The sequence below is a fragment of the Mastacembelus armatus genome, chromosome 10 (assembly GCF_900324485.2).
Source record: "Mastacembelus armatus chromosome 10, fMasArm1.2, whole genome shotgun sequence".
In the NCBI taxonomy this organism is placed as follows: Eukaryota; Metazoa; Chordata; class Actinopteri; order Synbranchiformes; family Mastacembelidae; genus Mastacembelus; species Mastacembelus armatus.
The window spans coordinates 857253-872855 of NC_046642.1; the positions used below are offsets into that span (position 1 = coordinate 857253).

Consider the following 15603-nt stretch of genomic DNA (forward strand, 5'->3'; position numbering starts at 1 on the left):
GATCATATCTGCAGTACAGTGGATTAAGACACTCCTTGAGTTGATTTTTGTTTTGTCCATCCTTTTCAATTTCTGGAGACAATGGGACTAAATGGGATATTTCTGCAGCACCGTTGCAGTAATTGTTAAGAAATATTCTCTGTCCAGGCAATATTAGTGTATCTGTGCATGGTGTATGTGTGTATATGTATGTAGAGTGTGTGTGTGAGTGTGTGTGGAAGGGGGGGGGCTCTGCTGTGCTAAGAGCATTAGCATGTTCAACACGAGATTCTTCCACAGTGATCGAGTGGAAAGACGTGTTTAGGAAAACATTTTGTACTCTACTATATTAAACTTTATTGTACTATATTATACTGCACTCTGCAGTAGTCTACTGTTATACTTCTTCATTGCCAGACTACTATACTGTATTTTATTATACTGCATTTTATAGTATATTACACTGATACTGAAATTTATATTTCAAAATTGAATGCTATAAATTAAATTACTGTAAATCATACATATTGTGGTGTACTACACAACAATTACTAGATTTATACTATTGATACTACACACCATGTTTTGCTATTTATTGCTTGATATTCCTCTCTCTCTGCAGAACGCTACGAGGGCATGGAAGCAAGTTTGGGTAAAATATTTTAACTAAAGGTTGTGCTGATGCTAGATCCCAGCCGTCACATGCAGAGCTGGCAGGTAACACAGGGAAATAAGATTTTTACAACACATTGCAGCTACAGAAAAGATGAATGTATGTGAATGTATCTACCATATTTACTCCTGCAAAAATGAAATGAAAACATATTTTGGATTTGAAAGGCTATATCAGAGCCAATAACGCTGTCAGGCTGGTTATGTGTTATTTAATTCACCTATGATTCACTATCAGTGCACCATTATTCAGCACCAATGAGATGTTCTGTTCAGTTTGGCACCGAAGAGAGTTGTTTTATGCTACTGCTCCTGTCCTGTACTTGTACAGGAATTTCCTATCATCATAAAGGTGTATCTGCACTGCAACTGCAACTTACACATCACCCATAATGAGGTGCAAAAGGCTTGTGTAAAGCTTAAGATTAAAGTCATTGTCTGTCCAGAAGACCATGATTTGGAGGTGGGGAGGGGGGTAACAGACAAGGCAAGTTAAAAAGAGCTGTGTGTCTGCATTTGCCATCAGGAGAGAGACAAAAACCTCGTCTCAGAAAAGCCTTTGTTTTGCCAGAGAACTGACAGTTTTGCAGTAAGGGACAAGACTCACCTGAGCCCAGAATAAAAGGCTTACTATCTACTGTTTTGGAAGAATTACCTGTTGTCAGACTGAACAATTTTTGCTGTTTTGATTTACTAATGAAGCAATAAGGGAGACAAATTCCTGTGTCAACCAAATGAATAAGGTCAAAGTAAGGTCTGAAATATTGCTTATGTCTGACAAATAGTTTTTAGATCAAATGCCCCCGTCATCAGATGTTCCACAGGGATTTCTAGAAAATAAAATGTGAACCATTTTAATTGACATAACCTACAACAAGACATCTCATTTTCATCTGGAACATGCCTCATTATTACACGAGTAACTGACAAACACAAAACCATGGTCAGGGAAGAAAAGAAGAAGAAGGAAAAAGAAAAAAGGAAAAAGAAAAGGAAAGTACCTTTCTTGTGAGTAGCTTCATTTTTGGAGCCTTTGGGGTCTAATAAAAAAAGATCAGAATTAAACACAGCATATTCTAACAACAAGTTACCAACTATACGTTGTTTGTCCTCAGTAAGGAAAACAACCGCTTTCTCTATCAAGGAGCAAACAAGACAGCAAGGCTCGATTATCTAAGGTGTCGCACTGCTGCCAACACTCAGCAGGGGTGAGTGTATGGCAGTGGGGGAGACTTAGGAAGGGCAGGGAAGGGGTGGGGGGGGGGCAACATACTGTGAAGGCAATAGCAGGAGTGAAGGATGCACGAGTCTGTAGAAGAACAATCTACTGCCATACTGCAGCAGCCAGGAGGAGAGGCAATGCACTGAGATGAAGAGGAGGAGGAAGAGGGTTGCAATGCAGTTCTGTCAACAGGAGCTGAAGTAAGACTAGCAAAATGCACTAGAGGAGATGCAAGAGGCCAGAGAGAGAGAGAGGAGGAAGAGGAGGGCAGGGAGAATGCAAAGACTACATGTCAAACTGGCTTCGTTTGGATGTTTGCCTCATTTGGCCTTCGAGGAAATTAAACTTTGCATTTCTTTCCTTTTGGCCAACAGGTTGTTGGTGAGTTGTATATTCACATATGACTTGAACTGTCTCCGTGATGAAATGAACCAGTAAAGTTCTCAAAATGATTTATTCATCCCTCTGGGTAATCTGACTTCAACTACAGAAAAAGGAGTTGTAAACCCACAAGAACCGATAAATGATCGCCAAATCTGAGATGAAATCCTACTTCTCCCTTCAAATGGGCTCCATTAAATCGAAGTCATTTGGCTGAAATGGAGCCCATTAGAATGACAAAGTTTCAGCTTCCAGCCCCAAAAATGTAAATCTTCAATCTCTTCAAAATGGGCCACATCATTTCAGTCACAGCACAAAACGGGAACTTTTCTGTGGAGAGGCTGATTCATAATGGAAAAATGCTGACCTGCTAATGTCAAGGAATTGAACGTTAAGGCAAAACGATTCATTGTTTCACAGCGACAAGGCCTTTTCTCCTCTTCACTCCATGAAGGTTACTGCACCACAAAAAAACTGTCTGATGTGTCACTGAAGATCAGTGGCTTATGGGATTTGTATAGAAAGTACAAGAAGCAAAGACAAGTTTACTGTGCTTTGATCAGTGAATAAACCACACCTCAGCTTTCACCCTTCATGGTTGTGAAAAATACACCCATGACTGCATGCCCATGTATCTCAGATCTCCAGACTTATCCTTACGTGAAGGTCAACCAGTGTATTTCCATTTCCAACAAATAATGGTCACATCTGGGGTCTGACCGAAAATGAATTTCTTTGCAATCAATCCTCAACAAATGTCACCAGTCTTTGATTTTCACCAGCAGAACATCTTCATTCTCTTTCACTTACACTAAACTATGAACAAAAAAGTCCTCCCACGACACAGAGGAAGTTTCTTTTTAGATTTGTTGACTGACTGAGCCTATTTTCCCACTGAACTGCACTGACCTGAGTAAACCTAGCCCAGCCTGCTTTGCTGTACTTGACAACTGCCATGGTGAGGGATGGTGACTACACTGGGAGCGATACTGTAATCTGTCACTGTCAGCCTGAAATAAAGGAAATGGCTCCTAAGATTGATGGAACATATTCGTCGTGACCATGAACTGTTGTAGACAGGTGACTTAAACTCTATAATCTGCCTGAATCCATGAAAGGCAATTTTTCCTCCCTCTGCAGCGTGTGGCAATCTCTCTGTGTCAGGGCTAAGCTCGGGCTTAGCCCCACGGCCATCCAGCCTGTCGAACATCTGAGCACCTGATCCTGGCATTAAAACCACAGCAGCTTTGGTTTTTGGGCTTTGCATTGCTGGCAGCGAGGATCTCATAACACCAGCTAATTACTGGAGCTGTGTAGAATCAATTCTCCTGGCTTTGCAGGGGAGCTGTACATTAAAACAATCTCCTTGTGGAGAAAAACAATGGTATTTTTTGTTAAATGAGTACAGGGTTTTTCCTTAAACATTTTCATTCTCTCCTTGGTGCAGCAGGTCCCCACTTTCACCAGGCTTTTTTTTGAGCTTTAAACCTTTTTTTTCCTCAAGCTGTTAATTGGAGGTGTTGGATTCAACACGGGGGACTGAGTGGCCTAATAAAGCAGCACTCCCCTGCTTGGACCAGTGGACTACATCACTGGATCAATTAGCATAGGAATCAAACGCTCTTACACATCCTACACATCTCTGCATTACTTCAAGCTGGAGAGATTCCACATTTATCTTTAGATAAAAAAACAATAGTGATGTCTATCACTGGCATGTGTGTGGCCGAAAAGAAATGTTCATTTATTTTGAAAACATGGCTCATTTGACAGCGCTGTAATTACCAGCTTGATGATTTTTCCTTTAGCTTTTGTTGCTAATGTATGAATTTCAATAACTGCATTTAGTGGCACAATCAGTGCAAACATCCTTCCTTCTTTTCGTCTGTCTGCTTATATCCTCCACCCTTCTCCCACTCTCTCATCTGTCTCTCAGCCCATCTTGAATGCCCTTATTCGTTCGACCGCCTTTTACCATTGCCCCATTCAATTTTCCTCTCTTCACCGCCCTTGACGTTACACCTCCTCCCACTAGATGCTGAAGAGTGATCTATATTTTTGTCATAACTCAGGGGAGAGTCACCTCTGCGACAACATTAAAATTCCTTGCTCTGTGCAATATAGTCCCCATCCAAATTTCCTGGCTTGGAAAAGAATATGGCCATTACCCAGAATACTCAAAGAGCCACGAGACCTTTCTCTGGGCAAGGATGTCCCCTCACTCCACCACACTTCTGTGTTTGCACCTTTGCTGAAAGTACCTCTTGCAAAAATAAAAAGAGGAGAAGGAGGGAGTAGATATTACAGTTTGTATCTCGGAGCTGCTTATTCATGTCTAGTATAAGTGTTATACATAACTGAGCAATACTGAAGCCCACTGGGAACTGTGGTTAGCATCAAGAGCCTGGCGCTAAGATATGAAAACCTATTCTGTCTATGCAGTGTGACACCCTGGACTGCATTTTTCCCATGTGGACTTTTTTCCATATCCTGTCCTAAGCAAATCTCTTTCAGTTTAGCATATTTGTAATGCTACCTTCTCTCCATTCCTTCACCTCTCCTTCTCACTCCCCCTCCCTCACCCATCCGTTTTTTCCCCCTGCAGCCATTCCTCCATTCCACGCTCATTACCTTATGCCCATTAATCCCATTAAGTAGCCATTAAACAAGTGCTGATAATGCCAAATGAACGTCAAGCTCCGACAGCTAATAACTACAGTCCGACCTCGGCACTTTCAACTCTGGCAAGGAGAAAAGGAGGTGCAGAGAGTAACAGGAAGGCTGTAGTAGGACACAAGTGTGGTATAGAATAGTGAAGCTTACTACAGCTGTGGAAAAAGAGAAAGAGGAAACAGAAGACGATGAGGAGGAGTAAGAAGTAAGCCAAACATGTACGTATACTGCTGCATGTTGCATATTTACCCATGTTTACTTATTATAAACTCGCATGTGGATTTTTCTTTACACTGACCACGACAAGGATTCAGGAGCAGAGAGCAGGATGGAAATACAAGGACTGTATCCTAAAAAGCAAACCGCAGCTGTTCAAGAGAGCTAAAGATGAAAACCTACTCCAATAGACTCTCTGAGGCACATGAAGTCTGAACTTGACGCACGTCCATGGTCGTCTCTTTGAGCCTACTCTTTCAGGGGAAATGGAGGTAGAAAGGGGTGGGGGGCATAGCCAGCTCAGGGGCCGCCTGCTCTGGTCAAACTTAAAACCAGAAGCTCTCTTGCTGCCGTCATCCTCAGTGCTGTTCGGCTTGAGTGATGAGAAAGGACAAAGCTGAGAGAGAGTGGAGGCGCAGTCTGTGCCATTCATCGGGTCTACCAACACACACTCAGACACAAGGCAAAGGCTCAAATACAGAGGAAGCCTAAGAAGAAGGGGCAGGGAAAGGTGGAGGAGGAGGCAGGGAAGGTCAGAGGTGAGGGAAGAAGATAGATGGAGCTATTCTGCATTAATGACCTTCATCCATGCAAAAGGGTAAGGCAGGTTTAAGGAGTTGGACAGTAAAAATCATAAAGGAAGGATGGAAAAGTAAGAAGAAATATCTGTGGCAAACAAAAATGGAAAGAAAAGGGCAGAAGGCAGGAACAAATAACTAGAGAATGAATGCATGAAGTACATTTAAGGGGAAAATATCAAGAAATAAGAGGAATAACTTAGGAGATGCTGGAAGAAAGCACTGCTAGAATGTAAATGAAGGTAAAGTGAAAAAGCAGGTAAGAGAAGAAAGAGAATGAAAGATTGATTGTAAAAGAAACTCGACAGTTGTGTGGTCATGATACCAAAATTATGACTTCGATACCACGGAAAAAAATAAACCAGGAAAAATAATGGAATTACAGATGACAGAACATGGAACTTCATAAACACAAGACAAAGAAAAAACATTTTGACAATGTCAATGATAAAAAAATAAGTACTGAAAGGTAAGAGAGGAGGAAGAAAAGAGGAACATATGAGGTAAGGAAGAAGGAAAGAAAAAGAAGACACAAAAAAATGATTTAAATTTTAAAAAGAAGCACGAAGGAATCAAAATATCCATGAATGATAGAAGAAAGGAGTCAAAGAAAGGAGCAAATGAGGAGGAACAATAAACAAATAAGCAAACTGGAAGAGAATGAAAGAACAGATGAACTCATGGATTATAAATGGTTTGTCCCAAATGTGTCAGGAGTGTTTGCTCTCCCCTTTCTCCGATGAAGGAACCTGCTAAATCAATCGGAAGCTTTTTGCCCACACAGTGGGCCCCTGGTCATGATCAGTGTAATTTCCTCTCACTGGCACATTTGTAGCTCTGGGCAAATCTCAGCTCATCACTCCTTCATTTTCCTCCCTGCCCTCTAGCCAACATGGCAAAATTATTGGGACTGGTACTAATTTGATAAAGTGTATGTGAATGCAAACTGTACAGGCAGAAGAGAAGAGCAACCATCTGCATTAAAAATGTAGCTGCACTGTTGTGTTTTTACTATCAAGTAGCTCAAATGTTCAGTAATTCCAGCCACATTCCTGTATCCTTAACCAGCTACAGCTTCAAATCTTCCAACATTACAACGGGAATTCTGGTTTTCCAGCTTCCCATGTTATGAAGCATAGCTAACGTTCAATCCTCCCATTCCAGCTTTCCATGATGTGGTACTATTTAACATAACTGGACATTACTTCCTCTGTCCCACAGTACACAGACTCTTTTTCACCTCTTCAAATCAAAAAGGATGTGATATTCACAGCATCCCATGACAGCTTCTTTCAGCATTTGTTTTTGACTATGGATAACTCTGCAACTCACTGCTGGAACCTAAACAAGATGGCTTGGTTCTCCAGCAGTTCATTAGTTAGTTGACAAGCCAAGTAGCACACTAGTTCAGTAAATAAGCTTAGCCCTGGTAAATAAAATTGCCTGCATGGTATTTAGAGGACTAGCCAACTGCGCTGAAGTAACACGAGACATTTTGGGGATTTTACTATACAAAAATAGACTATTCCATATTCAGTATCCAAACATGTATTATCATTATTGCTGACAATTTTTTATTGTAAATATTCTACCAAGCTAGGTTCTAAAAAAACAGGGTTCCAGGCCACCCAAGGGTCCTTAGGAAGTTTCTCTGTGGATCTAACACAAAATGACGTTTCATTTAACTATGATTTGATTAACTGTGTTAACTGATTTACACTGCATATAAAATATTCATTTTAAGGAACACTACACAATTCAATATTAAATTATACAATAAAATCCAAGTAGTATTATAGAAGAATCAGTTGAGAACCGTTGCACTAGTGCAATCCTTCAATTTGCCTTCCCCTGACTCCCTCTTATCCGGTGCAAGTTCACTTTTTGTGCCATCCCCCCCCCAGAGTTTATTAAGGAGCAGAGCTGTAAAGCTGTTTATTTCATGAATGTGATTCAAGCAGCACTCTAGCTAGCTGTTAGGGACACACACACACACACACACACACACACTGCATGAATGAGCAAGTTGGAGAGCTCATGCTATGCCACTCTGCCGCTCTGACAGCCATGACACAGTCACATCGAGCCCTCTCTGCTAACAATGACAGAGATATAAAGGATGTCCTTATCCTCCTGATTATGTTTCTTCATCACATAACCACTATTCATACACATTTAAATCAAATAAAATATCATAGGCTTACATATTCAAGAATGTTAGCTTACATATTTTTAACTTGTTAGCGTTAATGTGTCGGGACGTTTAGAAAGCTCTGTTATTCTTCGCTTGACTAACGCTGTCCGAGACCACTTTCATCTGCATTTTAGTTTCTTTATTACATCACATTAGATGAACAGAAAAAACATAAACGTTATAAATTGAAATAACTGTCACGTCGGCCTGTTTAAATCCTGATTTGTAAAGGTCAGTGCAGCACTAGTCTCACTCAGCCTTCGTAAATCACACTGGACTTTTGCCAACAAGAGCTGAGGAGAAATCAAAATTTAAAAAAACAGCACCAGTCTCCAAAAACAAGTCACGACTCACACAACACCCGAACAGTTTTTTTGCAGGCCGGAAAGAACGACTGGTTTAATAATAGACACTTAGTCACGGTAAAACCCCTCCACCCCTCCCAGTTCTGTCGTCTATGAGCCGAGATATCCACTTACAAAGATTACCATACAATGGGTGATACCATTATGGGCTCAGCAAGAAAAAGCTCCATGGCAGCATTCATAAACATAAGCTGTGCTTCGCTGCGGCACAGTCTGTTTACCTGTGTGTTCAGTGTACAAAATGTCAGGACACATTTTAGCTTCATCTGTTTTGAAGATGAAGAGGAGATCCCACTCATGATGCAGGCAGTGATGGGCCAATCGGTAACAAGATGCAGTACATCATCCATCCAGGTTTTATCACTTCCATTGGTGAAGGTTGGCAGGTTTACAGTGAGGGTTGGTGTCTACCAATCCTCACTGTAGGCTATTTAGTTTGGCCAAAGTCAGACCAGCAGTGTATGAAGGTATTACATTAGTAAATACCAGAAAAGGTACATCCAGATTCATCAACGCTAAAATGAATTTAAACAAACCAGGACACTATTGTAAAATTGAGACTCTATACATACAATTTCTCTGATGTGCTTTTGCAACACATTCTGAAGCACTGTTCATTTACAGTTCTATCTGTGCACTGCTACATCTGAAGATTCAGATTTGTAGTTTTTTACTCTGATGTCGATAAAACGTGGAGGGGAAATACATGTTCATATCCAAAGCACCTGAAAATAACTACTGAAGAAGAAGATCAGGGTAGATCACACTGCCAGACGTTGACAGGCAGTGACAGAAATTCAGGTGTGATTCAGGTCATAGCCAATAAAAATGTAAAATGAATTTTGATACAGTAAGTACACAACGGAAAGTGGAATATCCTATGGGTGCTAAAATTTTGTACACTAAAGACACACATGTGCCCCAGACTAATTTTATGGCAATAGAAATTACTCACATTCATTCTGGAAACCTCACTTTTAGCAGTGTTTAACATGCAGCAAGGCTGAGTGTAATGTTTTGCATCAATTCATGTTAAACAGACAAGGTGAATTCCTGTTCAATCCCAATTCCAGTTTTCCAAATCATTTTCCATGTCATATGATTATTATTAAATCTGTTGTATTATTCATACACTTGAATGAATATGGTGCATTAATGTCCAGACTGTGTTCCTAATGTGAGAGAGTTTAATAATAGAAACCTCTGACATGTGTCTTTATGGGGGCTTCCATTCAGGGAGAGGTCACTAAATATTATATTATCATCATCAACAACATCATCTTCATAATTAGCAGCACACTTGTGGAAGAGAGGCACATTACCTTGACCACCAAAACAAGCACTCGGGATACAGTGTGGATACCAAGGAATGTAGCCAACTAGCATCATGATATATACCAACTAATATCCTGACTGATTTAATGATTTATTGTCCAACCGGGGCTACAAGTGCAGGGACAGGGTTAGGTATTAAAAAAAAGGAAATAGGAACTGGGGTCTAACACCAAAAATTGGCTAATTCTGTCTTTAGCACATCAAGCAATGGGCAGAGTTACCTTTGTTCCACACTGCAAAGGGCAAAAAGAGATGGACACATTGAGAACAACCAAAACCAATGAGATGATTACATATAGCAATAGAATTTCAGTGACATTTGTGTATAAAAGTGGATTTTCTTCTTTTTTATTTTATGAAACAAACCTTTCTTGGTGATACTCTTGGCTAAACCTTTCAAAAAGGCATTTAGAAAAGATGATGAAATACAGAGACAACACATGACCAGGTCTTTCAGGATAATGTTTGGCTACATTCCTGTCTTATCCGATTGAGTCTTGGTGGCAAATCCTACCTTTAAAATTCGGTCGGATTCTGGCATCGTAACCCGAAACTTTGCCCATGAGTTTGTCCAGGAACTCGGACGGTGGCATCGGGGAGGCAGCTTTCCTCGCCGCAGCTTCTTTGGATGCTGCCAAGCTGGAGGAGATAAACGTAAAGTTGGTTAGAGCTGAAGGGAATATTGTGATCAGACGGTAGAACATTTAACAAGATGGATGCAAGATTAGCCTGCAGTCATAACACATCAACAATCTATTCATGTGTTGCATCCAAAGCTATTTATCTTCTGCAGCATTAGTCTGTCACTGTTAAAGCACCCAAGAGTAGAAAAGGCAAAGGTTAAAGAGCTGAGTAGCCTGACAACAGACTGATCACATAAGACAGTCAACAGCACACTAGTTACTCTTTCAGATTAAATAACCAGAATTTACATTAAAAGTGGCATTGAATGTGCTGAACTCCCGGACAGCAGAATATTAGTGGTGCAGGTCAAACATCCAACCAATAAAAATCATTAGTTTCTTTCAACAACAGTCATCCTATAAAACACAGATCCCTCACTGTTTACACAAAAAGCTTAGTGAAAAAACGTTCATGGTGATGTGACTTTTACATTATAGAGCAGCATTTATTTCCCGTTTCCTGTAGGAGACATTATTCTTTCACCCCAGATCTGTCCCTCACCTTGACCACAAAGTTTGAGTCATGCAAATAAAAAAAAATTAAAAAAAGCAAAAACAAACTCCAGTGCTGATGTGTGTTTGTACCACTGATCGAGTGTTACATCACAAGTGCATTTTTTCCATAACAGAACAAGAACAGTGACCTGGCAAAAGTGGGACAACAGCAGAACCCTTGACTGCCAGGCATGGCTATTTTTGCTGACGATCATCTGGATGTGCTGCTGTGACCCCCATGTGGAAGCTTCAGGGGCTCTTTTCAACCTACATATGAAAAAATGGCTCCTGAAAGTGACCGACAGAGGAGAAAAGATAAGGTATAACAAAAAATAGTAAATGCTGTCTAATTTAATTTTCTCAGTATCTGAAATTTAAAAAAAAAAAGAAAACTGATGCATTTCACCTTTGACATAGTTCATAGTGAATACTGAAATGAAACATAAAGGCATTTATTAACTGGATTAAAACCTGTTTTATATAATTTGCATATTAAGGAACAGAGCTCTAAACACACTGGTGTGGTGCATATTTTTAACGAAGATGGAACAACTGGAAAATTAGCTGTTTTGCATGGGTACCAGTCTCTGAATGTCAATCATACATTCATTGTTTTTATCACTTTGTTCCTGGTGGTTATCCCAGCATGCACTTGGCAGAGACAAGAAGATGTCCACACCAGGTCTCCAGCGAAGATGAATTTATCCTCATTTACTGGTAATTTCATTTAGTTTTATCTAATTTGATTAAAAACTGACTAATTAAAAGTGAACTTTTATGGTCTGTGCTGACTGGAGTTGAATGCATTAGTGGTTATTATATACACTTCTTTTCCTAAGGTAGTTATTCAAAGTAATGCTGTAATTCACTTAACCAGTTCTGTGTCCTGCTGAGTGCCATATTGATTTTACAATAAGGCCGTTGTGTTTGCACAGTTGACTTCTTTACCTTATTAGACCCATCATGCTCATTAACGCTCTCTGTGAAATGTCATATGGCCAGTACAGCCTTTGGCCTACAAACATACAGTACTGTATGTACCGTATGTACTGTATGTACTACAAACATACAGTACTGCACACAAACAGCTAAGCCTGAAGTTTGTTGTTAAGAAAAAAAAAACAATTATAATAAAGATAGATGAATGCTGACTAACTGACTCCCTGGCATCCAACATTTCACACAGCTGTAAAATATCGCACAGTAAATGTCAAAGGCAGCCTGACGCACAACAGGGCTCAGCTGACTTGTGTTCCTAGGATTCCTGGAAATGAAAGAGTGATTGTGTTTATTACCTGTCTGGTGTATTGATAAATATAAGCCTGTGTACTGCAGAACACACACCTAGAGATGCTTACACCCTGCTTGTGAGGACCTTCCCTGACATAGTTCATTCCTTAACTTTCAATTAAACCCAAATAAAGTTAAGTTTTTATCCCTAAAATGATCTTTTAAAGAAACAGAGCTAGAAAAAAATAATTTAATTTCCAAAAGTGTTCTCATTTTTCAAATACCTATAAAATGTTGGGACACAACTTTTAAAATAGGAGGTGATGTTTCGATCATGGCCTCTTTCCAAAAAAGAAAAAAAAAAAAGTCTTCACATGACACGATGTCCAATGAGGACTAATATTAATATTTTCACTTTGCAAAACTGTCCTGAGATGTCCTGAACGTAAACTACCTTCACCTCTAAAAAGAAACACCCTTACTTTCAGAAATAGTCTGACTAGCAAACACATTATCACTTTCCAAATATGTCCTAAACATCCAAAAATGTCTTCACTTTGCAAAAAGCATTGACATTAAAAAAAAAAACATGCTGCTGTTCCAAAAAAAAAAAAAAAAAGTAAAATACGTTAGGACTCAGTTGACTCCCACAAGATGAATCATTCAGTGTGTATGGTGAGACAGCTGATTATCAGTTATTGATGTTGCTTTTAGTTCTTGTGTTAGAGGCTGAATAAACATTTTAAGGGGTGTAGGCCTGGGATTTGAACTGAAATGTTTTGCTGCTTCGGTTAGATTGAAAAGTGAACCGACAGTTATTTCATCCTGAGCGAGGACTGAACTGACCCGTGGCCTTACAGTGGAACTGCATTAGCAGCTACTTGTAGTGCAGTTTGTATCCGATTGCATGATTTCTCACTGTGCCTGGAGAGCGAGCATGGACAGCAGTGTGATCTGGCCTATAAATAAGCTGCTGTACTGACCCATTTTGTTTGACTACAGTTTCACAATGAGCTTTGTGAACAAACAAGATGCTGGAAAAAAGTTTAAGATTTAATTATTGTGTTCAGCAACTAAATAACAATTTCTGGGTTAAGTTACTTTTTTGGCTTCTTATCTTATACAATATAATTTGCAAATTGATGTTGATGTAAAACCATTTTAATTTGATATAACAAAAAAAAAACCCTATTTACCTTTATAAACTCTGAGGGATACATTCATTTTAATCTTTAAAGGATATGTCAAATTTTTGAACCATAAGAAATATATAAATAAAGAAATATGAAACATATAACATATAACAATATTTTTGAAAAATGGGGTCAGAGACTAATGGAAACTTTTCCTCACATGCATGTTTCATTTTGGTTCTGCCTGTGCCCAACTTTTACAGAGTGAGGAGAAGTTATGTGTTTATGGGGAATAATTCATTTTGGTACTGGAACATGTTCACTTTGCAGCACTCAGATGTCCAGTGAAGCAGCAGTCGGTCTCAGCCATCAGGACTTCCTATGAGCACAGAGTATCAATGATTGAAAACAGACAAAACTGTTTCCTGAGGAAGTTGAATCCAGGCTACAGAGTGAAACAGCATGAACTGAATCAGATTTTTGTTTTGGCTCAAGTTTTTAAATTTAATTTTCCAAACACGCCTGTAAGAGCAGGAAGTGCTAAGAGTGTGAATGACAGATATGCTCATTAGTTGTATTGTACCTCCTGATGAGTGTGTGGGAGGAGAGCACCGTCACTGCATTAATCTCTCATAAATTAAACTGACAGATGATACACTTGATCGCACTTGAATTTTCACCTACTAAATGTAAAATCGCTAACCGTGACTTTCAATATGGTAAATCGTGTTGTGCAGTATGATAAAGAGCACCATTAGCAATTCATAAACAGATAATGCAGTCAGTGCTGCCGCTTTATCAGGAAACTGCTGATCAGAATCGAAGTCCGCCAGGTGAAAATGGGAATTATGGAGCAGCCGTGCTCAGAAAGCAAAACAATAAGGAGACGAACCCCTTGTTAGTTCTTGTCTCATGATGTATTTGTGTTTGCAGACGCTCAACACTAAACACACATAAACATTAATAAAAAAAGGGCCCAAATACACAGTGTTCCCTCTGTTTCCACATACACACAATAATACAGAGAAATTAATAAATATGCATATGCATAGAAACACACACACACACATACACACTGACCTTCCAACCAGCTCTCCCTCATCAATGCAAAACATTGGAAAACAAATCATTCCAGGCACCACAAAGTGTCCAGAGAAGCATGGAGGAGGATGGTGTGTGTGTGTGTGTGTGTGTGTGTGTGTGTGTGTGTGTGTGTTTAAGTATGTAAGTGTAGAAGAGAAAGAAGAGGTGGGAAAGAAGAAAGGATCCCTCCACACAGTTATAAATTATTTATGCTATATCTTCATTTAGTTAGATAAATAATAATGCTGGTTCTATGCCTCATGAACGAAACTGATGCTGAAGAAAATAGCTAATAGCATTCTGATTATAGAAAACAATCTAAAGGAACACAAATTGACATTTGATCTGATCCCATCTATTAACCACAGATCAGATGACGTGTATAAGCACTTGTGGAGAGTCATAACCAACTCTGCAGCTCTATGGAGCATTTTAGTCTCTTTCAGCTCATTGTTTGGGTTTTACAGATCATTTAGATTTAGACCAGTGTCATTTTCAGCTGTGTCAAGCAGCTATTTTGTTGTTTGATTTTTTATGTTGAAAAATATATGAAGAAATGGAAAAAACAAGAATAAAACAATGGCCTAATTAAGTTATTTATGGCTTCAACCTAACTTATATATTATAATGAAGTGTCTGTCACCGTGTGCACAGCTGACAGATGAGGCTCTACTCTCTCTGTTTAAATGATGACAGTGATGCCGATTATACTGTAATGATCATAAATCATAACACAGATAATTATATTAGATCTGTCATGACTGATGATGTTGATGATCAGACTGAAAAACATCACATTATTAATGCTGTCATGGGTTTGGTTGATGACTGATGGTTACATGTCATTATGTTAGCTTTGGTTTATGTGTAGCATGCTAAATGTTTGTTCCTCCCTTCAAGCTTTTTATTTTCCATTTAGAGAAGGTGACTCTTTCATATATTCATGAAACATGGAAAGATTTTATCTGTAGAATTAAAGCAGTTAATAAGTGCAAAAAATTAGTTGAGGGCATGACCCTATGAAATATTTTGGTTTTAAAATTTGAATAATAAAGCAATCTACAGATTAATTTCACGCAACATCAAAAACCACAGCATCTGTTTTCCGTTAGAGCAGCCTGAGAGAAGGTCATGAGCAACAGTTTTAAAGGAAAAATCCAGGTCTCAATCCAGCAGACGGTAAGTCAGAGAGAGTAAGCAGACAGTTGGAGAGACTGACAGTCTTGTATGAGGGATTCTGACTCAGACTGCTGCATCATGATTCAGTCTGAGTCCACTGAAATACATTTTTAAATTTAGAACAAATGAACGTGTTGATGCAGGGCTATGCTTCAGGCCGATCTGTACCAAGATACATCAAGATT

The 15603-nt window shown here is 39.2% G+C and overlaps 1 protein-coding gene across 1 annotated transcript in view; it reads right to left on the bottom strand.

The window, feature by feature from the left end:
• The window catches only part of glra1 (glycine receptor, alpha 1), a 79015-nt gene that overhangs the window by 49105 nt on the left and 14307 nt on the right, over positions 1-15603 (bottom strand). Inside the window, exons 2-4 of the mRNA XM_026331175.2 lie at positions 10130-10254; positions 9837-9848; positions 1653-1691 (exon numbers count right to left, since the gene is read on the bottom strand). Of these exons, the coding sequence (XP_026186960.1) occupies positions 1653-1691; positions 9837-9848; positions 10130-10254 (176 nt within the window). The remainder of the gene's footprint in view (positions 1-1652; positions 1692-9836; positions 9849-10129; positions 10255-15603) is intronic.